This window comes from Zootoca vivipara, chromosome 8 (genome assembly GCF_965207765.1).
Source record: "Zootoca vivipara chromosome 8, rZooViv2.hap1.1, whole genome shotgun sequence".
In the NCBI taxonomy this organism is placed as follows: domain Eukaryota; kingdom Metazoa; phylum Chordata; class Lepidosauria; order Squamata; family Lacertidae; genus Zootoca; species Zootoca vivipara.
In genome coordinates, this window is record NC_142591.1 from 63,865,782 (window position 1) to 63,891,994 (window position 26,213).

Here is a 26,213-nt window from a genome sequence, read left to right on the forward strand (position 1 = left end):
TTGAGATATTACTGTATATTGTAGAATCAGGGTGCTAGAACCTTGAAAACGTAAAGAACTGCTACAAGGACAAAACAAAAATGTCTCTAGAAAGAAGCTGCCATTGGTAATGCATAGACTGGTGTACAGTATTTATCCCAACAGAAATATCCCTTTTTTAAAAGTCTTCAAGTCTGCTGTATACAAATCACTTTAAAAGGCACAGTTTTGTTTACAATACGTATGAAAAAACAGTTTAAGCAAAGTTATTGAATCACCATTCAGCACAGCACAAGCCCCCCACTTTTACAAGTTAATACAATTTTTTTTAAAAAAAACAACAACATACACTATATAAAAAGTCATACCTACTCACAAAACACATGGTAGCATTAGAAAAGCAAAAAAATTCTAACAGTCCAAGACTTCCAGGCACATTATAGAACTAGTAACATAAATATGCAAGACAATTAAGAGTCAAACATAATGATGTAATGCAATCATTCCTTTCCCAACGGTACTATTTTCAATATTAAGAACCAAAAAGCACATATATTTGTGGAACAAGCTTGTGTGTCTACCTCAAAAAAAGATAAGCTTCCATCACTAGCAAGTTATCCAGTAAAATAATGGTACGGAATATTTATATATCTCAACTAGAAAGCTTAACTTCAAACGTTTGCTAACACAAATAAGGTGGGCAAGGTAATCTTCATTTTAATATTCCTATTAACAGGAAGGAGAATGGTTTCTGGAGACATAAGATGAAGGCTAAGAACCTACACAGAGCTATTTGCTAATACTTTATTTCAGTTAGGCAAACCTCTAAACAAGTATACCTAGGACCACAGTCAAACACTGAAGCGTTCCTGAGTTTATAAATATATCTGTGGTGTTTGTCCACGAAACCGAAAGAAGCTTAACAGTATTGGGTAACCACTGAAATAAGGTAAAACATTTGTGTAACTTAAAAAAATGAACAACTGGCTGAAATTGGTATCCTAGTATGAAAGTAAACAGAAAAAATGGCTCTGAGGAACTCCAGATATCAAGCATTAGACTCAAATATTAATTTGTAGACAGATGAAGACTGCCACCACATATTTCTTAAAACTTCTTAAGTTATTTGGACTAAATGGTCAAATTAGACCACTTTATAGTAGAATGGTTGTTGTTTTTTTAACTCATTAAAATATTAGTTAAGCTGGTAGTATTTCAAGTGAAGGAGAGTATTGGTCAGGTGATCATCTGTCTCTATACTTATATTTTATGCCTGAGACATTGTAAATGTTTGCTGCTGTCTTTTGGGTCTAGAAGGTCCAACATACCACAATGACCCTCACTTGCATGCCTGCTTCAGGCCCTGCTCTGTGGAGGAAGCTGGCTAAACCACATTGAGCAATGGAGGTTAAGTAGAAGTTGATGGGAGGAAGTCAGGTCACACAATATTCTTCCCCTGCCCCACAGACAATTCTCTCGTCATTCAGAGTTCAATACCATACAGTCTATCACATTTTAACAGCTGTGTTCAAACGTTAACAGCAAGGGTGGGGGGACCTGTGACCCTCCACAAGTTGCTAACCTGCAACTCCCATCAGCCCCAGCGAGGTTGGTCAATGGCCAAGAATGATGGGAGGTGTGGCCCAGCAACACCTGGCAGGTCAAAGGTTGGCCACACACGTTAGGTTAAGAGGATATACAGTATACACAGATCGTTGCAAGTGTATGGCTGACCCTGAGAAGTTCTGTAACTGCATTTGGACTACAAAGTGATGTGTCGCCTGCTCTGCCTTGGTTAAAAGGACCAATATAAAAACAAACCCGCCCATCCATCCATCCATCCGTCATAAAAAGTTTCTAGAAAGTCATGTACAAAAAACAAAAGAGCAAACCCCCAATCACACAAACACTATTGTACTGATATGTTTCCGAGCCATGAATAAAATGTAGAAAAGTCATTCTGTGAGGCGCACACGGTTACAACAATGTGGTTTACAACCTAAATGTAACACTTTAGTGATTGTGTAGAAATAACTGTTGATCAGCCTAAGATTGATCTCGCCTTCATTGCCTACACGTGAAAAATACAAAGAGCAAGTCAACCGATAATATTTTTTTGAAGAAGGAAAAACAACAACGCAAGGTGCCCTCAGTAATTATAATGACGCTGGCAAGGCTGGTGAACAAACAACCCGTTGTTCTTGAGTTGCCGAGAGTAGCAACCCCTGGTGAGGTTTTGGCGACGGAGGCAGTTTCTGTTCAGATATTGTCTTTCGTTGTGTTCTTTGATCCACTGGGAAGGACGAAAACTCTTGGTCTGTTCGAGAAAGGTTGAGTGAGCAGTGACTGCTGCAAAATAGCATCGGATCTGTTGACCCCTTTCACTTTGGGCTTCTGGTCTAGAATTCAAAGCGTAAGGAGAGAGAGGTGTTATTGCACAACCATTGACGGTCTGCGTGTCAAGACGCTCTGGTGACGGCGAAACAAGTCAGTGTGTGGTTGGGACAAAGGTAGCTCTTTGTCGTGTGGTAAAGATCTGGTCCTGTGGGTTTGAGAATCCTGCTTAAAGGCAGCATCAAGGGTGGGCATAGTTGGGCAGCTGCCTTGCCCCAGTGTGTGTGTCTCGGAGGGTGGGTGGGTGGGCGTCTCTGCTGATCTCTGGCCCTGCTGCTGCTCCTGAGAGCAAGGAGAAGAGACCTCTACATATGCCTTTGCCTTTTCTCCTCGGAAAGGTGCTTTGGGTTGGGTCCAGAGGGAGAGGCAAATGAAAAGGTCCCAGGGAGCCAACATGGAGCCCTTCAGAGGTTGCTGGATGACATCTCTCATCAGTCACAGCCAGCATAGCCCATGGTCAGGGAGGGTGGGCAATTTTTAAAAGAAAAGCTGCGATGGTGGATTGGCATTACAAAATGTTTAAAACAAAGACACCCTTCCTATCCTATCCTACTACATAAAAGAATAAGGTTAAACAAATCTTGTTTATATTTTTGACTGTTTCATCTTTTTGGCACTATTCAGCAAATGAAGTGGGAAATACCGTACTTAAGTGTGAGGTGATCTGTTGCTGCTGTGAAGTGCCACATATTCCCATACCTAGCTGGAATTACTGAAGCCTTTGTTTCTTCTGTGATATATTTAATAAAATCACACCATGTTAAATTTTTTTTTTATGCCTTTATGTAAACACATGAACTTTGTATTAGATAGGGTCCAGTTCACGGTTCTATCCTACCAATATTCTAAAGTGGAATTTTCCAAATATTTCCAGCATCTTGTAAAAATTAACTAGCTGCTAACAGAAGAATGCTGATTAGATCCTTATTCTTGCAGTTCGTATTTTGCCCATCCCAAAGAATTACTAGTGCAAGCTCCCTAGGGTGAATGGGAGATGAAATCCTACAATATATGGAGGACCCTGTGCCCTGCTTCTGCTTTAGGCAAAGGGCCTGCACAGATTAATGTTCGCTATTGAGTTCCATGTACGTGAACCCCCTTTGGGCTGGCGCTGGATGCATGTGGCCTGAATGCATCTAGTGGTGGACTCTTTCTTCATCATGTGAAGGTGTACTCTTGAGATAGATGGGCAGAGTATTCTTTGTGTGTACCTGCAAAAGGATGGATGGAAGGATTTATGTATGCATATATGGTCTGGAAGGGAGGGATGTGTGATCTGATTGTGCTTGGTAAAGAGAGGGGGACATGCATTGTGCATGTGTGTGTTTGTGAAAGGTAAACAGAAAGTTAAGGAGAAGAAGGCAGAAGAGGAAATAGGGTTGATTAAATTAGATCAGGAAATTGTAATAGGAGCATTCATGACAGGGGTGGGTAGGAAGGAGGGTGCACCATAATGAGAAGAGAGGAAAATCCTTGCATGTACCAAGGATTAAAAAATCATGGGGGGAGAGGATGGGCATATACCAAATGGGAAATTTGGTGGGGGAGGGAGTAGTGTCACAAATACAGAGAAATAGTGGAAATGTACCAGTGGGAAGAATCAGGGGAGGAGGAAATACTAAGGAAATTAGTCATGGGATGATCTGCGGGGCGTTCTGCACGTTTGAAAAGCTTCTTTTGCACACAGGGAGTTTTGCTAGGTGTCTTGGGCTAACCCCACCGCCAACGGAGGATAACATTTCATACGTCTGATGAAGTTGACTGTATTCCAAAATGTGCTAATTTTCAAGGAATATTTTCTCCCTAGTGAACATTATTTGATGTTCTGTACAAATCAAGGAGCAAATATCTTACCTAGGATTGTTTATATCACGAGGCTCTGTCTCTTCTTCTTCTTCCTCCTCCTCCTCATCATTACCACCACCAGAGCTCGTCTTGTTGAGGCTGTGGTGGGTATTATGGACTGCATATACAGACATGCTGGGATGCTCGATCAGAAGGTTCTCCAAGGGGCTGGTTTCCACTTTGAGAGCGGTCAAGCCACCCGCAGTGAAACACGGAGGTGGTGTAATGAACCAGCTCTCTTCCATGGGGCACGAGTCAAACTGAATAAAGCAAGATTCACTGGCATCAGCCAAACATTCCAAAGAAGGAGGCAGAAAAGAGCAGACAGGTGAATTGTCCACAGGCGATGCTTTATGGATATCTTCTTCTTCTTCCTCTTCCTCCTCCTCTTCCTCCTCCTCTTCAATCATTGAGAAGTTAGTACAGGTGTCTGTTGGGAGGTACAACAGCCATTGAGATGGATGGGCGAGGTTGATTGATGCAGCCAGAGTTCAGATGTTTTACAGTAGGTGCAAAGAATATGTTCCCCTTTCAAGATGTTGTTGGACTACAACTCCACAAGCATTGGCTGTTCTGGCCGCGTCTGAGAGTTGGAATCCAATAACACCCAGAGAGCCATAGGTTCCCCAGCCTTAGTTTGCAAAGGAACAAAATATCCACAATTTTATACCGCTAATGGATGCTTGGGAGACCTTTTAGGTAACAAGTGTCTAATAAATATAATAAGTGGTTGTACTCACCTATGATTATTGTTGTCAGTGCAATTTTTTTTAGTAGTGCTATGGAATATTCTCCCTTTTCTCCCCCCCCCCACATGCTCCCAAAATGTGTCCTGGGGTTTTCCCTAACCCCTGGAGTAGATTTGGGTACGGCGTGGACATTCATGGGGGCGAAATCCCATTGTGCTAGCACTACTTCTTGCTAGCACAAGAATAGGGGCACTAGTGCAATAGGCAGTGTAAAAACACAGGAATGACAAAATCTGTTCAGATCCCTACATGGGATGAAGATTCTCCTTCCATGGTAGAGGGATAAGGATACAGGTGGCGACCATTTCGGGTGGAGGTTCCAATCCCAGCCCCAATGCATAAGCATGCATTGCCCTGTTACACCCGCCACCCTCCTCTTCTGGGTCCAAAAGGACCCGCATGTTGGTGATAGCAACCACGTCAACTGGTCATTGTTTTACACTAAGGTAAGCATCTGAACCAACCCACAAATCCTTCCAGAGGGTGTGGGGGTTGTGGCTTACAGTCTACAATAGCTGAACAAAGTTGGGGCAAGAGAAGGGGGAAGAGAGATCAACCATTTTTTAAATTATTGAGTTGTGGAAATTGGTTGGCTATATGCAACTTGGCCCAGGAAAAAGCCTTGTGATGAGGGCAAGATACTGTCCCAGCTTGACCAAGCTGTTTTTTTATTCTCCCCCCCCCTTACACAATTTCATGTTTAACATGAAATATTCCCTACAATTTTTAAAAAATATGTTTGTAAACAGAAAATAAATATTGCTTCCTAATGCAGAAATTATATTGAAACAGAGATCTTACCGATAAAATCCACCAGAATCCACTCCTCCTCTTCTTTCTCGCTGAACTCTGGCTCTTGCCTGGGCAAATTATTGATTTCTCCCACGAACATATTATTCAGCCTCTGGAACATTACTAAGGCAATAACAAGACTCTGGCTGGAACGTCTTCGTATGTACAGTTTCACAATGTACTAGCCAAGGGCGCAGGTAGAAGATTAAAGTGCACAAATACTTTTATCTGCTTAGGCACAGAACATGGGGAGGCATGGTTTTCTTTGTAAACGGTTGCTACAAAATCCTGCAAAAAAGATAGAAGAAAAAATAAGTCTTAATGCTAGACACACACACACACAGAAAACATATACTGTTCAGGGGCCATGCCACACATTACATGGCAGCAACCTGTATTTGCCACCGAGCCACGTAGAGCTGCAGACACCATTTTCAAGTAGATTCACTGGCACAATAAAAGGGCAGTTTCAAATTTCTACAGGGGAGCTGGTTCCAACTGTGTCTTCAGGTACAAAACACCCAGTGGCTTTTCAAAAGCATCAGTTCCATTTTTTTTTTAAAAAAAGAGAAAACAATACCACTACAGCAAATCTGAGATAATTGCAGGGCAATTAAGACCCCTCATCTCTCTCATCTTTATACTTGCCCATACAGGTGAAACCAGGCTCACAGGAGTAATCAGCTCTGCCCCTTGAACCATCATATTGTGCTTGCCACCCCCACTGCTCCATAGGCACGCCCCCCCAGTCCTGCCTGGAGGTGCCAGGGTTTGAACCCGGGACATTCTGCATATAAAGCATGTGCTCTATCACCAAATTAGAATGCTTTCCTTCTCTCTAGTCTCCAACAGTAGTTAGTTTCCCGGAAATGCTAGGGCTTAAGGTTGTATCTAAAGAACAGTCCGTGCTCTGAAACTCCTGGTTCTTAATGCAAAATTCTTCTTCAGAGAGGTTTCAACTCAGCTGCAAGGGCAAACTTATCACCCTCCTTCTCATCTCTTATTAAGTGTTCTAGGGATGAGCTCTGGCTCCTGCTCCTTTATGGAAACGAAAGTCCAGTACAGTGGTGCCTTGCTAGACGAAATTAATTCGTTCCACGGGTCTTTTCTTATAGCGAAAAATTCGTCTAGCGAATCCCATAGGAATGCATTGAAATTTTTTTCGAATTTTTTTTTTTGCCCGTAGGAACGCATTAATTGAATTTCAATGCATTCCTATGGGAAACCGCGATTCGCTAGACGAGTTTTTCGTAAAATGCATTCGTCTAGCGAGGCAAGCTCCGCTCGGAAAATCATTAAGCGGAAATTTCGTTAAGCAGGGCATTCGTTAAGCGAGGCACCACTGTAGTTCTATACCACCTTCTCTGTTTCAAAGATCAGCAATATCACTGTTTCCAGCAGGGGGCTCAGAAGCTCAGTTTTTAAGTTAAAAGTAGCATCCTCCCCCCTCTCTCTCTTCACTTTATCAGGATAGCATTCTGTGGCGAGATTCCAGTTGCACAGGTAGGGAATCTCACTAGCTTATGGAAATTGTCCTCTTTGAGGGCATGTGACAGCCAGATACGTGAAAGTAATGGCACATTATACAGTTTACATAATCTCAGCAGGCCTGATCTATGTTTCCCAAAGTTACTGTTAATGGGCAGTATTAAAATGTTGAGGGGAAACCAAGTAAGAAACTCACACAAAAACTGGTAGAACAATAGATTAAAAGGCACCAATAGAACAGTTAACACCTCCACCTTTTCCCCATAAGCCCTTCAGTTTTTAACTCTGCAGCCACCCAAACATCCAAAAGCAAAAGCCTTGTAGAGAGATTCTCAGACATGGGTGGGCAGATTCTAGCCCAATCTAGCCTATGCTCAGGCTGGCAGATTCTCCAAGGTCTCTCAGAGAGGGGGCACTGTCTTGAGTGGGTTATTTAGTGTAAAGCATTGTTTGCCCTTCACCCGATAGTCCCAGGGCAGAAATATGCACATTCTAAATAAAAATGAAACAGTACTATTACTAAAACAGCATAAAACCAAATATGCAGCCGCAACATTAATTCAAATGTGCAGTACACCTCAGCCCTCCACCAAAGACTGGGCAAAGAGGTATGTCTGTGTCTGCTGCCAAAATGATATCAGTCTCAAGGCAGTGAGATGCATCTCAGAGGAGACCTCATCGCAAAGCTGAGCGTCTCACTTCTGATAGCTCATTCAAAGTCGGGCAGCAGCAGGCAACAGCCAACAGGTAAATCATTTGATAAAATATTTGTTTGCGCCATTCAGGACTTTTCTTCTTGTTGATTTTCACTGCTTTCAAAGGCAGCTCTATGAAAACTGAAAACAGGTTGCAAAAGCTTGAACAATGGCTGGCTCCCCCTAATCCAATCAGCACAACTTTGGTCTGATGGCATATGGAGGAGATTGAAGTTAAAAGAAGAGGCTGTGCTATTTCAGGCTGCCATTAGAGGGTGCCATCTTTTTTTAAAAAAAGTACTGTATTTGCATTTTGTTTTTTGTTACCACTGAGACAGAAACAGACACCAATTAAGGGGAGACACAGATATGTTGAAGGACAGGGAAAAGATGGCTATGAAAAATGAATTGCAAATCTAATGACATTTACAATAAACATAGTGAAGGATTTTAAAAAATGATTCCTGCCCCGTGTGGAGTTTGAAGTGGTATTGTTAATTTTACCATGGAAGAATTCTACTACCACATTCCACCTACATGGGCGGGCAATGTCTTAAAGAGAACTTTGACGTTTGAAAGTGCCTACTGCAAGCGCTGAAAAGCAATCGTACAAGCATTTTCTATCCACCCACCCAAAACCATCTCCAAAAGCCCTCGGAAGCCTACCAGAATGCTCAGAGGTTGCATCAGACAAATGCTCGGAGGTTGCATCAAATGTGAAATGTTCTTGCAAAGCAAAACAAATGCAAGTCCAGAACAGTTTGCCAAAGACTAGCGTCTTATGTGGAAAAATAAATACTTGTGAAACTTTAAAACACACAGGGGGGGGGGGACAACTAACTTCCTTGCCCCACAAAGCATCAGGAACTCCTATTGGAAAGTTGCACAGGACAGGAGAATGCCCACTATACTCAGTGGGGAGGAGCCATAAAGTCTGTGCTCGGCAGCTGCATGCAAAAGCAGAACGTCCCAGCTTTGTTCTGGTGGCATCTCCAGGAAAAGCTGGAAAAGATCCCCCTCTAAAAACCCTGAGGAGCTGCTGCCAATCAGTGCAGAGCCTGGGTGGACCAATGGGCTGGGGTCTCAAACTGCGGTCAATGAACCAGAGCTTCATCCAGGTTGTCCACAGTGTGGATCTGTGGTTGTGCCCATACCGCATTGCTTTTTATTGCTGCTTTTACATTGCATTGCATTGCAATCTGAATTTTGGAAAACGTAAATCGTAATACCATATGAAGCAATTAAACTGCAATTAAGAATAATAGTAATCTAGCATGACACATCACAATTTCTGCAAACAGGCAGAGAAATCTTGAGTGGTCTGCCAGTTTTCAAGTGATCTATGGCAGTGTGTGTGTGTGTAAAATTTGGGAACCACTGCCAAAGGCACCTTCCTATCTGTAGTTACATAAAGAGTGACTTACAGAACTGCTTATCCACAGGTGTGTGTGCGTGCGTCTGCTTATCCACAGTGTGTGTGTGTGTGTCTTAGGAACCAACTCCTATGAGCTGAGGCCTGAGGTCCCTTCGGGGCCCCATAGAATATTTGAGGGGGTCAGGGGCCCCCCAAATTTGATGGACACACTGTCATTCAAATGGTGTGTGCCAGCCACATTTTGTGATCAATTATGTAGGGCAGGGCTTACCTGCCCCCCCCAATATTTTATTTAAGTTGGCACGGGGGGTTGTGTGTGTTTACCAGAGCACATAGCTTGCTCTTGTCTGTTCATGTACTATCGGGCTTCAGGATGGGGCCTCGGCCGCAATCACGCCTCGGGGTGCCGACCCGGATTGCCCCCCTCTCCCCTCCCTTGGCGGCCGTGAGTCACCGGTTCCTGGTTTGTTTTGATCGCGCAAGTTGCCTCCTTCCCGGGCGGCGCCGCTTGGCTGCTCCGGCGAGGTTAGTCACACACCTGAACCCGACTCAACTTCGGAGTCCAAGATCCGCCCCGACGGGAAGAGACGGAAGCCTTACACCAAGGAAAGGGCGGTCTCTCCGCACTGTCAACAAAACAGGATATGCGAAAGGCGGAGGGAAAGCAACCCGATCCCCTTGGGCGGATCAGGCAACCCCAGCTCCTCCACGGCCTCAGTCTCCCCACTCCCTCTCCAGGGGGCGGGCAAGGACAGAGACAAAAGGGAGGGGAAGTTGCTACAACCGCAAGGCCGGCTAGAAAGCGGGGAGATCCACAAGGCGCGCGGATTGGCTGCGCTCCGTAGGCAGTTGGCTTGGAAAGGGCATCTCCAAGGCCGGAGAGCCCGCTGTCCACGCCCCACGGCCCTGGCCGCAAGACGACCTTCACCCCCGCCCTTTAGGGGGAAAAGGGAGGTCCCCTACTCTCCGCCCGCCCGACTCGGCGCCGGACTCCACCCTACGCCTCTCACGCCAGCAGTTTGAAACTCCGCTCCGGGGACTGAGAGCGCAGAGCAGGCGGGCAAACGCTTCCGCCCTTCTCCGCGGGTACATAAAGTTTGCCCGCTGCGTATTATTATTATTCCGCAGGAGCGCGCGCGGAACGGGGATCCCGATTCGCATTTGATATTGAAAAGGGGATCCCGAGCCCCGATCCTACAGATCGGGCGACAGCAAGGTTGAAGGCTGCGATCCTATGCGAGCTCACATCGGGATAAAATCACTTGGCACTGAGCGCTCACAGGATTGCAACGCGGAGCCGTTTATTTGAAATCAAAAGTCGCACCGAAATCAGTGGGGCTCTTCTTTCAAGTTAGTATGTTAGGGATAGTGTTGTGTTTTTTGTTTTTTAAAAACCCTACTACTTTATATTTAACGGGCTATGGGCTGGACTGCTAGATCTCGCGAAATTAAGAGTTAATTCCGCGAATTTTAATAAAACAACCCCACCACCATCAACAAACGAAAACACCCCTTAAGGTACTCGAGAGGACAGCAAGTTATAAGACGCTTTTTCTTTTCTTTTTTACGATCTCAGTCTCAGATGAAACCCGCAGCAGGCTTACCCAGGAAGTTGGAAGAACTGAATTTTGCGGGGCTCGCTTCCAGGGAAGCGGCTTCGCTGGCTGGCAAAACTACGCCACAAGTGGTTTGTGAGCAGCCCTGTCGGAAGGCGCTGCCGAGCAACGGACAAAGCTGGGAGGAGGATCGCGCAGTAATTTACCGTTAAGGAAGTAGGGCCGGGGGGAGGGGGAGAAGGAAAGAGAAGAGGAAAGGAGAGGAGAGAGACTTTGAGAGTTAGTTCTCCCTGCATGAACTCCGGTGTTATTCGCTCCCCCCTCCCCGCATCTCTGCATACAACTTTGCAGAGGGACGAGACGGACCCTTCCCAGAAAGCGGAACGCAGGAAAGGGCCAGTGGGTAAGCGATTCTGCCCCGCAGCCAGATAAAAGTATATAAATATACTAAAGTTTATAGGCGGAGGAGATGATGGGAATCCCCCTTGCCTACTTCTTAAAATAGACCAGATTTCCCCCCCCCGGCCGCATCCAAACGGAACGCGCACCCAACGCCAAGAGTATCGCGCCTAAGGTCACTTGTGGCCAAAAAACACCCACACGCACCCGGTACAAAGGACGCCCGCAGCCCTTCACTCACCGTCCGCAAAGCAGCCGGGCAAGTCCGGAGCCTGGACGGCGGCGGAGTGAGGTAGATGGCGGGGAGGCTGTTCCTGCGGGCGCCCCGAGCCCTGTTGCACCGGCCAGTCTCCGCTCCCTGCAGAGCCTTTTGTTGTTATAGAATCCGGCGAACAGCTGATCGGCAGCGCCCGCCCCCTCGCCCCGCCCCGCCCGCCTCTTTTGCATCGCCATTCCCACCCCGCGGCGCGCTGCTGGCAGGGGGCGCATGAAGGAAGGGAAAGGGGGCGGGCCACACAGCCGCGCCTGCACCAATTGGGAGCCCCGCGGTGCTCCGGGACGCGCCGGGACAGGCTGTCACTAACGCACGTGACGCGTCTCTGCGAGCTGCGGAGCCAGACGAGGCGGCCTGCAGAGTCCGGAATAGCGAGCCCGGGCAACAAAAGGAAGGCAAGGCGAAGGAGAGAATAAGAGGAGAGCTGGGGAAGGAAGAGGAGGAGAAGGGGTGCGCGGAAAGAAATGTGGAGAGGGGTGGGGGAGGGAGAGGGAGAGGGATGGCCCAAGTGGAAAAATATAAGATAAGTTGGGCAAGCTGCGGGGAAAGAGCCTGGAAATGCACAGCCCTCTTTTATTGCTACCCTCTCGTCTTCAGAAGAATACCCACTTCCCACCCCGGTGACGGGGGAACATGAAGGGAGCGGAGGAGACGTCATTCTGACCAAAGGGCCCGACCACTTTGGAAAGTCCCCTGCACTCAAGTGTCTCCACACCATTTTCCAGCCTGTCTTCTTGACCAAGAGAGAGAGAGGGCATGCTAGGAGCATGCTCAATTTGGAAGTGAGCAAGGTCTTGAAGGATTGGGAACACACACTTACACCCATGCACCCCAATTATTCAGGGCCTCACGTTAAGTATGTTTTTCTACGAGCCACTTGCAGCAATACCACAATATGCTTTTCATGCCTGTGGCAGAAAATCCAGTGGTTAAAAATAACGGAGTAGGGGTTATTTGGGTGCCCGTTAATGAGACCCCCAGAACTGTCAGTTAAGACTGGCCCTGAATCTCTTGGCAAACCCTCGCAAAAGGAGTTCTGTAGTGCTAAATCAAAAGCCTGCATTTCCTTCGTGCATGTGTCCTAGATGTGTACACTGGCTCTTGTTGCCTACCATCTCACTCCCGCAGGGATAACATTGTTAGTATTTGAAAGCCCTCTCTAACCCAGGAGGGTTGTGGCCAAGGAATGAAACTTATTCATGTCTGTTTCATTCCGGTTTGGGTTCATCTGTGACTTAAGGTCTTTCACTTTGGTTTATGCCAGGCATCCCCAAACTTCGGCCCTCCAGATGTTTTGGACTACAATTCCCATCATCCCTGACCACTGGTCCTGTTAGCTAGGGATCATGGGAGTTGTAGGCCAAAACATCTGGAGGGCCACAGTTTGGGGATGCCTGGTTTATGCCAACAAGTTCCTCACATTGAGACTCTGCTGGCCTAGATGGCACGCTTTTGGTAAAACAACGAACTTTTAATTAAGCTTTAATTAATTCCTCTAACAGGAATACTCCTTTTCAGGGCTCTAACTAGTGTGGAACAGGAGTCCTGTTTGTGATTTGGAGGGGAGGTGAGGATTAAAGTTCGGGGGGGGGGGAATTACATTGAAGTACCGTATATTCAGAATTAAAAGGAGGCAATTTGAAGATGGGGAATAGGATTGGGTAGGAGAGCTATATTTATGATGCAACAACTTGCAGATGTGAGGAGAAATGCAGATGTGAGGAGAAAATAAAATAATACTAATTGATACATGTCATTTTGATGCAGGAGGTTTTTTTTTTGTTTAAATGTAGAGTAATATTACTGTGTAAGTAGAGTCCACCAAGGAACGTCTGCAGAAGTCCAGTTGAAAAGAAAGCAAATAGCAACTCGCAGGAGAAAATTCTTGTGCTTTGCAGCCAAAGTCTGCAGGGAAGAAAGAGAAAGCAAGGAAGGGGTCATATAAGGACACTCAATATAGGTTTTTGCTTCCTCTTTCATGAAAAGTGGAAAGTTAAGGGCAATCTTTCTAGAGTTAGTTACCTGGTTTGCTTGCATGGTGTTTACATGTCTTTTTGTTCATCCCATAGTTTTCGATGCATTTTGCAATCACTTGAAACCACAGAAGACTGATTTTTTTTTTAAAAAAAGTAAAAATAAAAAGTGGGTTCTCTCTGTAGCACTAAGTACAACATCCCATCAGCACAAGGATTTCTACTTGTGCAATGGAATGCCTCCCCTCCCTTCTCCCTGCACACCCGTAAATCTGTACTGGGTCCCCCCCCCAACCTTTCAGAGCAGATGGGGGGGTACGTGGGGTCATGGGGAAAGGAAGAGGGAAGGTTCATTGTGCAAGCAGAGATCCTTGCACTGCCAGAAGTTGAACTCGGTAGTATATTGTCCAGTGGATTTGTTGCAGTTGGGTGATAGAGTGCTTCAGTCCACTTTAATTTCACAAACCTAGTGCTCTGGTATGTGCTTAACTCTCTTGTTGTTGTTGTTTAGTCGTGTCCGACTCTTCGTGACCCCATGGACCATAGCACGCCAGGCACTCCTTTCTTGCACTGCCTCCCGCTTAACTCTCTACTGCAGAATATTGATGGTCTGGTCACCCCCTTGGGTAGCTTCCCATGTAATAGCTTCTGAGTCTCCAGCTCTTGTGCTGGTAAGCCTCTTGTCCAGGAAGAGAGAGAACCATGAAGAGACATATCTGAGATAAGGAGGCTATTCCAGCAGAACAGAGGCAATGATGTGATTTGTGGCTTTTCAGCTTGCATTATATGTGGCTGGTGCAGATGTAGAAATTCATCCCACATCTGCAAAACAACAACAACATCCAAAGCATGCAAAATCTAGAGCAGCTCCAAAAGGGAATCTTTAGGCCCAAACATAACTGCTGCCTTTTTTTTCCCTTCAGGAAACCTTGCATGTTCTATCTGACTGGCCAGAGAAACAGGTTTGGTGGGTCCTGTGAGGTGATGTAGTGACTTAATTAGACCAAATTGCATCTAATCAATCTGTGAACCCCTCCCTGCTCCCTGTGAGCTGTTGTTATACAGTAGAGAGGATGCAGGGCATAGGAGACATCACACCAAATCCTTGGTTAGCCAAAACCTTGGTTACCCTGAGTGGTAAGCCGCCAGCTTTCAGCTCCTCCTACCTTACAGGGGTGCTGTGAGGGTAAATATTATAGAACACCTTTTGTAAATAGGTCAGATAACCTGCCGCCCCTGGTCTCTGAGCTGCCTCCCCCCCCACTGCCCCAAAGAAAGGTGCCTTCTCACACTGCCCCACAGGGGTCTGGGAAGAGGATCCCCCAGTCTTAGTGGCCCAACAGAGACTGGCCAAAGGTAAACATGAGGCCAACACCTTACCTTGGGAGGCAGCAGCAGGCACTGCTGGGTCTGCAAGGTGGAAAGAGACTCAGTTTCCAGGCAGGCCTTGAACACAGCAAGCAGAAGAAAGGCCAACACAGTGCCTGCCTGGCCTCACACTTGTCTCTCCATTCCCAACAGCAAGGGCTGACGCACTGGCTGGCTCGGCTCCCTTGCCTGCTTGCTTGCTTACCCCAAGGCCGCTTCAGCTCCTGGCAACCAGTACCTTCTGGCCAGCCCCAGAGCCACCATTTGCCTGCGGAGCTTGTAGCCAGGGCTGCTGCAGCAAACAGCTGTGCAAGCCTTTGGAAGGCAGAGACGCAAGACCGCATCAGAGGAGGAAGGGAAGAAAAGAGGGACAGAGGCCAGTGTTGTCTGTGGCACTCCTGACCATCATTCAAGGCACCCCAGGGTGCCACGGCACACCAGTGTCATAGTAGATGAAAACCAGTGTCATAGTAGATGGGCAGCCTGATTCTATGCATGCTTAAAGGTAAAGGTAAAGGGACCCCTGACCATTAGGTCCAGTCACGGACAACTCTGGGGTTGCGGCACTCATCTTGATTTACTGGCCAAGGGAGCTGGCGTATAGCTTCCGGGTCATGTGGCCAGCATGACTAAGCTGCTTCTGGTGAACCAGAGCAGCATACGGAAATGCTGCTTACCTTCCCGCTGGAGCGGTACCTATTTATCTACTTGCACTGCATGCTTCCAAACTGCTAGGTTGGCAGGAGCTGGGACCAAATAATGGGAGCTCACCCCATCACGGGGATTCGAACTGCCGACCTTCTGATTGACAAGCCCTAGGCTCTGTGGTTTAACCCACAGCACCACCCACATCTCCGCATGCTTACTCAGACACAAATCCAACTGAATTCAATGGGACTTACTCCCAAGTAAGTATTATAGGGGAATGCAGCCTTTACTCAGCTGTAGCAGCAGTAGTAGTAACTGCTACATCACTTAAGGCTGAATCTCCGTTTCTATTCCAATGTAGTAACAGTGTTCTCTTAACTTTACCTGGTGTCACAGTGACCTACTTGAATGCTGAACTGGAAAATCTTTTTTGAGTGGTACTGAAGAAGACAGGAACAAATATAGGACAAAGCATTTAGGAGGTGTTGCAGTTTTGCTGGCAGGAACAAACTAAGATTAAACACCACATTTTAAAAGGAAGTTCAGTTTAAGAAATGACCTGACCTGGAAACTTGAGATTTTGCCTTTAGGTCTCTGCAGCTCCGCAGTTCTTTCTTCATATTTGCCTCTGCTATCAACAATCCATACATATATTTATTTCTTGTTTTATTGTATGTCAGGAAATTAGAACCATTTCCAGTCCCTTTATTAATAACAGGAGATCATTGACATTGGCATCAACCATGTTGGCATCCGTCTGTCTCGAGAGACAACGGAGTGCACGTCCCGGGGTGAAGTCAAAGAGCTGCGTCATCAGCACTGGAGTGACTGCCCTAGGGCACAAGCTTGGGCAGTGCATAGGGAGGTCCTGGGCTGCCCAGACGACAAGACCCCCTTGGCCTCACTGATGTGGTCCAGAGGAAAGCAGAACAATGTGTTTGACACCAGCTTAGCCACAGGAGTTGCTGGAAGAAGGTGTACAAGGCGCCATCCAGCTGCCTAAGGGACTCCACTCTGCTCTTAAAGGTAAAGGTATAGGGACCCCTGACCATTAGGTCCAGTCGCAACCGACTCTGGGGTTGTGGCGCTCATCTCGCGTTAATGGCCGAGGGAGCCGGCGTACAGCTTCCAGGTCATGTGGCCAGCATGACTAAGCCGCTTCTGGCGAACCAGAGCAGCACACGGAAACGCCGTTTACCTTCCCGCTGTAGCGGTACCTATTTATCTACTTGCACTTTGACGTGCTTTCGAACTGCTAGGTTGGCAGGAGCAGGGACCGAGCAACGGGAGCTCACCCTGTCGCAGGGATTCGAACCGCCAAACCTTCTGATTGGCAAGCCCTAGGCTCTGTGGTTTAACCCACAGCGCCACCCGCGTCCCCCCACTCTTATGGTGGCAATATTAGCAGCCTCTTGGTTCACAAGTCTTAGATTCCAAGATGGGTATGAGTCTCAAAATGCAATCCAGGCGACTTTAGCCAGTGTGTCTAGCTCTAGTGAGGCACACTAGCAGGTATTATACATCTAAAGCACATTACTTTCCCCAAGGCCTAAACTGTTGGGGCCTAAATTGTTAAGGGTGCTGACATTTGTAGCTCTGTAATCTACAGTTTCCAGGATTCTTTGGCGGAACCCATGTGGTTTCAATGTATGGGGTGTGTACAGTCTTATACCCTGCGCATGCACATCTCTACAGTCTGCTCCAATATGTGCATTCTCCAGTCCCTTTCTTCCTGCCTATTTGTGGATGATTACCCTTGAAAAGACAGACTGACACATTGATAGTGCGCAATCTTTTGGACAACTCCACCACCACCACCTCCGCTTAAAAAATCCCAACAACCTTGCACGACATGCAAATAAGTGATGACATTCACACCACAAAAATAAAAAAGCAGCTCTGCTCTTGACCACACCTGCCCTTGTCAAAAGAATGCAAAGTAGTTTGCTGTTGATGCAGAAATAGGCTAGAACACACAAAGGGAGTGGTTTGAAGTTCAATGAAACATAATAATAAAACAGCAGCTAGCAGAAGGGCAGCATTTTTGGAACGCAGCAAGTGGCCTTATACAAGAGCAGAATATTTATCCATCTAGCCCAGTATTGTCTCCTAATGGGCAGCTGCTGTTGGGCGGTCTCGGGTTACAGGACTTTCCCATAACCTGCTACCTGATCCTTTGAACTGGAGACGCCAGGATAAGACCCAGGACCTTCCAAGCACGTGCTCTACAACAGAGCTAGGCTCCTCACCATTTAAAAATATACATACTGCAGGAAATGGTGCAGGGAAAGGGAAAGGAGAGTTCCACAGCATCACATTACTCATTGTAAAGTTTTAATAGCTGCCTAAGAGCAAGAGGCCAAGGCGCTTACCTAAGTTCAGTCGGGAGCTCATTCCCTGACTACATGGACTGCTCCAACAGGGCACACTGTTTAACATTCACTATGTGGTTCTGCTGCCTCTGTGACACTGGGCTAGTGGTGGCACATGGCCCGCTTCTCTAAGAAGGTGACAATGGCTTGTGCCATCTGCTCAACATGGTGTTGCTGTGGCAGCTACCCGTAAATATGGACATTGTTGGGACTGGCAGGGGGTGAGCCAGAGGAGACAATGCGGAGACCGTGCCTTTCTGGCACTGCCCCATGTCCATATTGCTGTGGAGATCTTTGGGCTGTGATGCTACCTGCCCCAGTTCTCCCCTGTGACCCATCATGCTGTTTGTGTACTCTGGCCTCAGGCCCATCCAGTACACATGCCACCAGCTGACCCCCCCAGGCACCACAGAAATCTCTCCTACTGCTTTCTGTCACCTTGCTATGCCCCTGCTGTGCCCCACTGCCTAGGTCTGCTCCAGGATCTACTGCTGAGCATGCCCCACGTGGCCTGAGTTCTGTCCCACCCTGTGTCCCCCACCCCTTGGCCTCCCACCTTTATGGTGGTTGCAATATCCAGAGAGCATTATTGTGGCTGGCAAGTAAAGCAGTTTCCTGGATAAAGCCCAGCCTTCCCCATGTTCCAGCCTTCTGGTAGGTTCACATTCAATTCTTCATATTCATGGGCACAAACCGCGGGATAATATTTTCTGATGCTGCTGTGAGCTTTATCATTCTAAAGGCAACATGTTTATCCAAATCGTACAGAAGACACACGTTATTGGCACGTCCTCATCATGGACATGAATCAGCAGTCCAGACATCTATTTCTCTCTCATTTCATAATATACCATACGTATTGGGAAATAAAGGAGATAATGATCTGAGCTTTCCACTGTGTACATAACATTAAGTTTTTGGCTACAGGGGTATTTGCATACAGTATTGCCCTTTAAGTGTGGTGGATTAGGCAATTACCAAGGAGTCAACTTGGAAACCAGGATGTCTGGATTTAGTGCAGTTAAACATTTCCTGTGTAATTGTAGCAGGTTGATACCCCCAACTTGCTAAGGAGAAAGGGGATAGCTACCATTACCCAGCTTGATATGGGCATAGAGGGGATCCAATTCAAATATTTTGGCTTCCTTCCTGTTAAAAGTGGCCATGTGAACAGAATGTGACTTCATTGACATGCAGAGTTTGCTGGAGCTCTAAATTCACAGATTGCAATGATCCATCCCATTTTTAGTAGGATTACTTCAGCAGACCTCTGGTGCCAATGTTCGAATCATTAGAAATTACCTCAGCAGGTCCTCACTGGGAAAATGTCCAGTGAGACTTAATGGATGACTCAAGAGGGTAAACGGTGCTCTGAGGAACCAGTATGTCCATCAGAATGCAATTGCCTCAGAAAAGGGGTTGTCAGCCTGTGCGCCAATAAATAAATGGTATGTGTCTCCTCAAGGTTAACTAGAGCCAGTCCTACCATTAGGCAAATGCAGCAGCCATCTTAGAAAGCAGATGCTAGGGGCTGGCAGCAGAAATTCCTCATGGGTAAATGTGGTGCCCCCTCTCCAAAAAGAACAGAGGGTGGAACAAAGCATGCATAAACCCATAGAATATGCAGTACAGATATTGACCTATGGCTCCACCTCAGTGATTTGGGTTTGGGGGACCATATAGGTAGAGAAAACAAGCAGCACACTAGTGTGGATTATATATGCTCTACCTACTGATCTAGAATAAAATATTATTTTAAGCCCAATTTTGTGCAACTTGACCTGGAAGGGAGGACACGCCATTTCCTACTTGACTTTAGGCAGTGAAATATATTGGACCCACACTGAGATAAAAGTGTTTTAGGTCTCTCAGCATGTATCATTTCAATGTTCTCATTTGAAAATGCCCCATACAGACTCCATGTATAAATTTATAATCTCTGAGAGAAGGCGAGAGAAAAACATGCAACATGTCTGGACATGACTTCTGATGGTGAGAAGGTGGGGCTTTCGAATTCTGCATCTCTTTTGACCCCTTTCCAGGATAAACAGAAGCAAACTGAATTATGATAAAGCAAGAAAAATGCAAGTGTATTTAATTTGTATAATATACAGTGGTACCTTGGGTTACAAGCACTTCGGGTTACAGACACTTCAGGTTACAAACTCTGCTAACCCGGAAGTAGTACCTTGGGTTAAGAACTTTGCCCCAGGACGAGAACAGGAATGGTGCGGCGGCAGTGGGAGGCCCCATTAGTGAAAGCGCACCTCAGGTTTAGAACAGTTTCAGGTTAAGAACGGACCTCTGGAATGAATTAAGTTCGTAACCAGAGGTACCACTGTATAGAAAATGCCCAGCTGTGTGTCATTCCCTGATGCAAACTGAATTATGATAAAGCAAGAAAAATGCAGATGTATTTAATTTGTATAATATATAAAGAATGCCCAGCTGTGTGTCGTTCCCTGATGCAAAAAGGGCAGAGATTTTGTTCTAAAGTATAGAGACTGAGGCTCACGTGAATCCTTATCAAGTCATATTCAAAGAGGCAAAGAGGGGAAGGCATGGCAGAAGATGGCTGCCTGAAGGTGGATTTTATGACCATACGAAGCTACCAAATTAAGTTGGACTGTTGGCCCAGCTAGCTCAGTGTCATCCACACAGACTGGCAGCAGATCAGCAGTGTTTCAGAGTTTTTCCTACACTTAATGGAAAATGTCAGGGATTGAACCTTGGACTTTTTGCATACAAAGGATATATTCTGCCACTGAACTACACCCCTTGTAGCCAATGCCTTTTCTGATCAACTTAAGTTAATATGTGATGACGGAAACCAACATTACTGAGACAGGGAATTTTGCCCTGCAAGACAGGAGTGGATTTATTTTATTTTATGTCTGGCTGGTGTTACTTGATTTCCAGCGGCTGCATAGTAGTTAAGGTTTGCACTATGTCTGGTATTTCAGGGAATACACCTGGGGAGGTCACAACTTGTACTTCTGGAATGACAAGATCAACTCTCTCTTGTCTGTCTGTCAAAATTTGCCAGTACAGAAGGGGTTTTTTGGAGGGGTCAAACTGGAAATAACTGTTCTGTCCAAACTGAAAATCTATGTAATGCAAAGTTGTGTAGTGGAAATTTTTGAGCTGCCTGCGGGAGCTCATCATTTCAGCATTCATAGCCACAATCCCATGGAAAGTATAAAATGCAGGTCCATCAACCCCACCCAAAAAGAACAGCAGTAGATAACATAATGCCAAATCTATAAGGGCTGGCGTGACTGCAATCCTGATGGATAGTTTCATATGAACAAGCCAGCTAGATGAGGCTAATGGTCCATCTAGTCACAGCAGCTGATCAGATGCCCGTAGGAAGCCCACAAGCAGGACATGAGTGCAACAGCACTCTGCCCACAAGAGATAACCAGCAGTGGAGGTAGAACATACTGGAGCTATCATGACTAGTAGCCATTTCCTGGGAATACACTCAATTGCATTCAGTGGCACTTTCTTTTGGCTGCATACGTTTGTCTTGTAAACCACACTGAGTTTTAACAAGAGATCCTCAGGCAGGTGAAATGCAACCCTTGGCTTTTCATTAGATATACAAATAAGTGTTACCATTTAAACTGTGACCATTAAGGAGGACCTAACCCACCCACCCCAAACCTTGATTATTTTTCTTAGGCTGCTTGATTGTCACTATTTTTCAGACAGAATGCAATTTCATACCAGAAGATTCAGCTCACACAGTTAAAGTGGGCTTGATGCTGTTTGTTTGTTTGTTTGTTTGTTGTTTTTTGTGCAACAAACTTCTTCCAACCCTCCCCCCCCCATATATATATTTTTTTGCAATATGAAAACTGATGGGAAAATGCGCTGGAAATGGTGGGTAACAATGGCTTGTCGTGTAAATTCCCCACAAATAAATCAGAACAATTGTTCAATAAACAATTAGATGTTGCATAACCTCCCCACGAACTTTGTTCAAACAAATCAGGGTGAATGCTCAATAAACAGGTTATCTGGAAGTGACCTTATTCTCAGACTTTCTCCATGCAATTAAAGCAAAACCTGAATGCCTCATTCACTTGTCAGAGCAAGGAGAGTCTATAGATTAACCTGGCACTCCAGCCGATGACATCACCACTCCTTGCTCTAAAAACATCTGAGAGCTGCACTCCTCTGCATTCCCTTCCACTATAACCACTAATGCAGTGAAACTGCGTACTGTATATGCTTGAACATTAATTTGTTCAAGGAATCCGTACAAGTTCTAGAAGAGCCACATTCCGAGAGCTGGAGCCAGCCATAAGATTTCCCTTCCCTGCCTTGAAACCTCTCCAGCCTATAGTGAGGTAGCCTTTGGAATTCTGAACAGCCCCACGACTCAGTCAAGAAAGAAATGCATTTACAGAAGGGCACTCTTGACTGTATGGAAAATTTGACAATATAGTGCAATCAAATAATAGCTGGTCAATTGGGCTGGCATGCTGACCCTAGACGGCTTCCAATCCATTCATTGTCTACAATTGATCTGGGAATGACTTATGGCCCACCACAGTGGAGCTGTCAAGACTAATAAGCGAGCAAAGCAATCTGACTGCACCGCTAAAGACAAATGGTTTGCACCTATAAATCTCTAGTCGGCAGGCTGTCATTCAAGTTTTTACTGGAGATAATAATGGAACTAAGGCTTGAACCCATAATGCAATAGGGTTATTTTCCATGCCTTTAGTAGGAATCAATACATTGTGACAGAAGCATTTTGCAATTGAAGTCTTGCAGGGTGCTCTCCCACAAATCCTTCCTGGACAGCAGAGGCAGCTTTTGGACCTGTGCTTAATGCTAGTTTAGCCAGAGAACTCACACAAGCTAAAATAATGCCAAAAGCATTGTGATTGTTCCTGGACAACACAGAATTTCAGCACCCAGGGAACTTTCATACACAAAGTTTGGATTCTATTCCCCTAATTGGTCTTAATGTTGACAAAAAAATGTATCACTTATTGGACCAGCTCCAGCTTTGCGCAGGCCCCATGTAAAGTGCGCTCTGGTGAGCCCCGTATTACACTTGGCTTATCTGACAGTGGCAACAACAGTACTCCAAACTGGGGCAGAGGGCTATGAGTTGCTGTTTGAAATTCCCACAATGCCCAGGAACATCAGTAATGCTATTGCAGGGAACTTAATAGAGTCTAGCCAACTCAGTACAGTAGTGTGAAATGGGGAGCTCTGGGGCAGGCAGGTGTCAGCTCTGGTGGGGCTTGCTACTTAAGGATGGCAGGTGCCCACATCAGGCCTGCACCTGTTTTTCTTCTTCATTAACAGCAATCACATGTGGGGCAAACAAAGCTTCTTAGTGCCTCATGTGAATGAAAACAACCACCACATTAGAGTCAGTATGTTATGGTTGGCTCCCTACTTTCTACTTCAGTGGTTCCCAACAGGTGGTCCGGGGACCCCCAGGGGTCCGCGAGCTATGCCAGAGGGGTCCGCAAGATGCTATTAGAATAAAAAATATATTAAATTTATTTCGTATGATAACAGATTTTTTTTGTTTTGCATGAGCAGAGTCTAGCGCAAAACTAGAATTAGATAGAGGCAGTAGTTCTGCTGTATGCCGTTAGGTGGCGCTTTACAAACACTACTGTTTTGCAAAGAGGCAGCGCGCGCATTCTACTAACGCTCACCTCCCCAAGATGCTTTGCGCGCGTCGGCTTCATTTGTGCGCTACTGCGCAGGTACCCTGTCTTCTCCATTCCTCTCCCTCCCCCCTGGTGCATGCTGCCTCTTTGCAAAACAGTAGTGTTTGTAAACAAAGTGTTGTTTTTCGTGGAAGCTACAGTTCGCGTAGTTAAAAATGGACCGTTGGTTAAAAAGTGGTTCGTTAAAACGACAAAGGCCTACAGATGAAGAGGAAGATAATGCATTTGATGTTCAAGCAAGTAAGTCAATTAATGGGGGTCCTTGTCACAATAGCGGCTCGATGAGGGGTCCTCGAGAAAATTTTGTTGGGAACCCCTGTTCTACTTTCTTCACCCACCCTTTAGTCTCTGCTATTCATTGGGTAAGTTGTCAAGTTTATTAAACAGATCACTCCACTTTCAGAGAAAGAAGATAAATTCCAGGGCTCCTTAATAGCTCAGGGAATTTCCATGCAAGCACATTCCACAGCTGGGAGGAGAGTGAGCTGGGCTAGAGAGAGAGAGAGAGAGCTATCTCTGCAACAAAGGAAGGGTACCTTACATGACCACTTTGTGAGTAATTGTACTAACATACTGCTCTTTGCAAGGATGCAGGTGGCGCTGTGGGTTAAACCACAGAGCCTGGGGCTTGCCGATTAGAAGGTCGGCGGTTCGAATCGCCGCGATGGGGTGAACTCCCGTTGCTTGGTCCCTGCTCCTGCCAACCTAGCAGTTCGAAAGCACGTCAAAGTGCAAGTAGATAAATAGGTACCGCTACAGCGGGAAGGTAAACGGCGCCCTCCCATCCCGTTTCCCAGCGCGGTGGGCGGGTGGGCGCAGCGCGCAGCTGCTCCCGGCGCCCTCCTGGCAGGCCGGCGCCATGGTGCCCTGCGCCACCCAGCCTATACGTAGGGCCGGCCCTGACAGACAGACAATCCCCCATCAGCCCTGTTCTGTTCAGATGCTCACCCCTGGTTTTCTCACTAACAGGCTTGGAGTAAAATAGCTGTTCCCAGAGTCACTCTGGGCCAACTCAGAGGGCCAACTCCTCCCAATGTCTTGGGATGGTCTCCACTAACACAGGCTAGCAGCCACTGGCAAGCCAATCCGCTTAGGCACAAACAGGAGGTGCCAAACACTCAAAAAAGTGGTTGACTGCAATAGAGTCCCTCAGTCAACCCTGCTCCCCAGCAAGATCCATGCTAAACTTTCACTTATCGGAATCTCAGCCTTAGAATCCTTGAATTACGATCTTACCATAGCTAAAAAAATTATCAATCAAAGATTGGACGATATAGAGATATAGAGATTGCAACGCAATCTTATGCTTGGGGGGGGGGGTCATGCTTCCCATGGCATTTAGGCGTTACTCCTCCAAATTATGTGCCATCTTACTTATCATCTCTTCCTATTGCCATTCATCGTTTTGCTTTTATTAAAGCGCGTTTTAATGTTTTCCCTTCAAATTCCCTTTTTCATAGATTCTCTAGGGGCCAAGTTTCGGTTTTATGTTCCTGTGATAATCGTTTGATTGAAACCCTTCAGCACATACAGTAGTGTTGATATGTCCTTTATATTGTGCTGTCCGGAATAATTTATTGCTACTATTAATCCAAAAATTTCCTGGGCAGCCGGCAGATTTTCATCTTGCCTTTTTATTGCAAGATATAGATCCGTTTGTAACTTTACAAATGGGAAAATTTTTAACTTCTGTTTTGTCATACAAGAGACGTAATGGATTGCTGTATGGAAATTGAAATTTCCTTATTATATTCATATTTAATTTTGTATACCTATTAAGTCTTTTATTGTTAGTAATTCTTAATCCAATTTGTCCGTGTATTTGTTCTTGTCTTTGTCTGTCTACGAGCTTAAAGCTGAAATAAAGTGATTGATTGATTGATTGCCTAAAATGAGCCAAGAAACTCATATGTCTACTAGTTCAATCAGTTTGGTCTAGCTCACTCTAAATAATAACTAAGCACACAGACTCCAGTTGCCGAATGTACCTTAACATGAATGCTTTTGCGATATTGCTCATGTGGATACCAAACACTATTTCTGTGAAATGTGTTTGATATGTTTACAGCTGTTTTTCTCGTACCTATATATTATTGATTGGTTTACGGTTCTTGTGAGCTGCTTTGAGCATCACCAGTTGGAAAAGTGGCTTATAAATTAACTTGATGATGCTTGGTGACTTCTTAATTCATGTACTTAAGTTGCCCTTCAGACAAAAACATGTTTGAATTATTTTCTATACAGATGGCTTCCATGCAAGAGGAAAGTAATGCCTGAACAAATCCAAAATCCTCCTGTGGATTCATTCTCTGCCTTTATATGCATTCTAAAAATGGGTGGGGGAAGAGAAGAAAAATAGATATGGTCCAAGAGGATTCGAAGACTTTTTAGCTTGGGTGCCCAGAATAAACACTGACAAATTGAAATGGCCAGAAAACTCTTATTGTGGATACTAAAAGTTGTGTATGCCCAGGTGGGAGTTTCTATTTAGATCCAGCTGTTTCCCCCACACCCAGCCAAGCAGACAAACCACATTTTAGACTTGCATGTTTAAAACAGTTTGCAGTGTTCCAAATCTAAACCAAGATAACCAGCTGCTTA

At 45.7% G+C, this 26,213-nt stretch overlaps 1 protein-coding gene and 1 long non-coding RNA gene across 4 annotated transcripts in view; one reads left to right on the forward strand and one right to left on the reverse strand.

Annotated features, from left to right (window-relative positions):
• Positions 1-11,625, reverse strand: TP53INP1 (tumor protein p53 inducible nuclear protein 1). Of its 3 annotated transcripts, none has more exons than XM_035124518.3 (4): positions 11,514-11,625; positions 5,769-6,047; positions 4,228-4,648; positions 1-2,378 (listed from the first exon to the last, which is right to left on the reverse strand). In XM_035124518.3, exons 2-4 carry the CDS (start codon positions 5,878-5,880, stop codon positions 2,129-2,131), a joined length of 783 nt encoding a protein of 260 aa, XP_034980409.2. In that variant the 5' UTR covers positions 5,881-6,047; positions 11,514-11,625; the 3' UTR covers positions 1-2,128. The 3 variants fall into 3 exon arrangements, with proteins under 3 accessions (XP_034980409.2, XP_034980410.2, XP_034980412.2); XM_035124519.3 differs by having other exon boundaries at positions 11,480-11,625; XM_035124521.3 differs by having other exon boundaries at positions 9,856-11,625.
• LOC148684876 (uncharacterized) overlaps positions 11,139-26,213 on the forward strand; it is an 18,600-nt gene continuing 3,525 nt past the window's right edge. The window contains exon 1 of the long non-coding RNA XR_015951546.1: positions 11,139-11,276. This is a non-coding gene — a long non-coding RNA (uncharacterized LOC148684876). The remainder of the gene's footprint in view (positions 11,277-26,213) is intronic.

What these genes read in the sequence shown, in the direction of transcription:
- TP53INP1 (XM_035124518.3), bottom strand. Translation starts at nt 5,880, where the DNA reads ATGTTCCAGAGGCTGAATAATATGTTCGTGGGAGAAATCAATAATTTG. An exon ending in GATTCTGGTGGATTTTATCG is followed by an intron (nt 4,649 to 5,768) that starts GTAAGATCTCTG and finishes ACCTCCCAACAG; the next exon opens with ACACCTGTACTAACTTCTCA. An exon ending in CGTGATATAAACAATCCTAG is followed by an intron (nt 2,379 to 4,227) that starts GTAAGATATTTG and finishes TTTGAATTCTAG; the next exon opens with ACCAGAAGCCCAAAGTGAAA.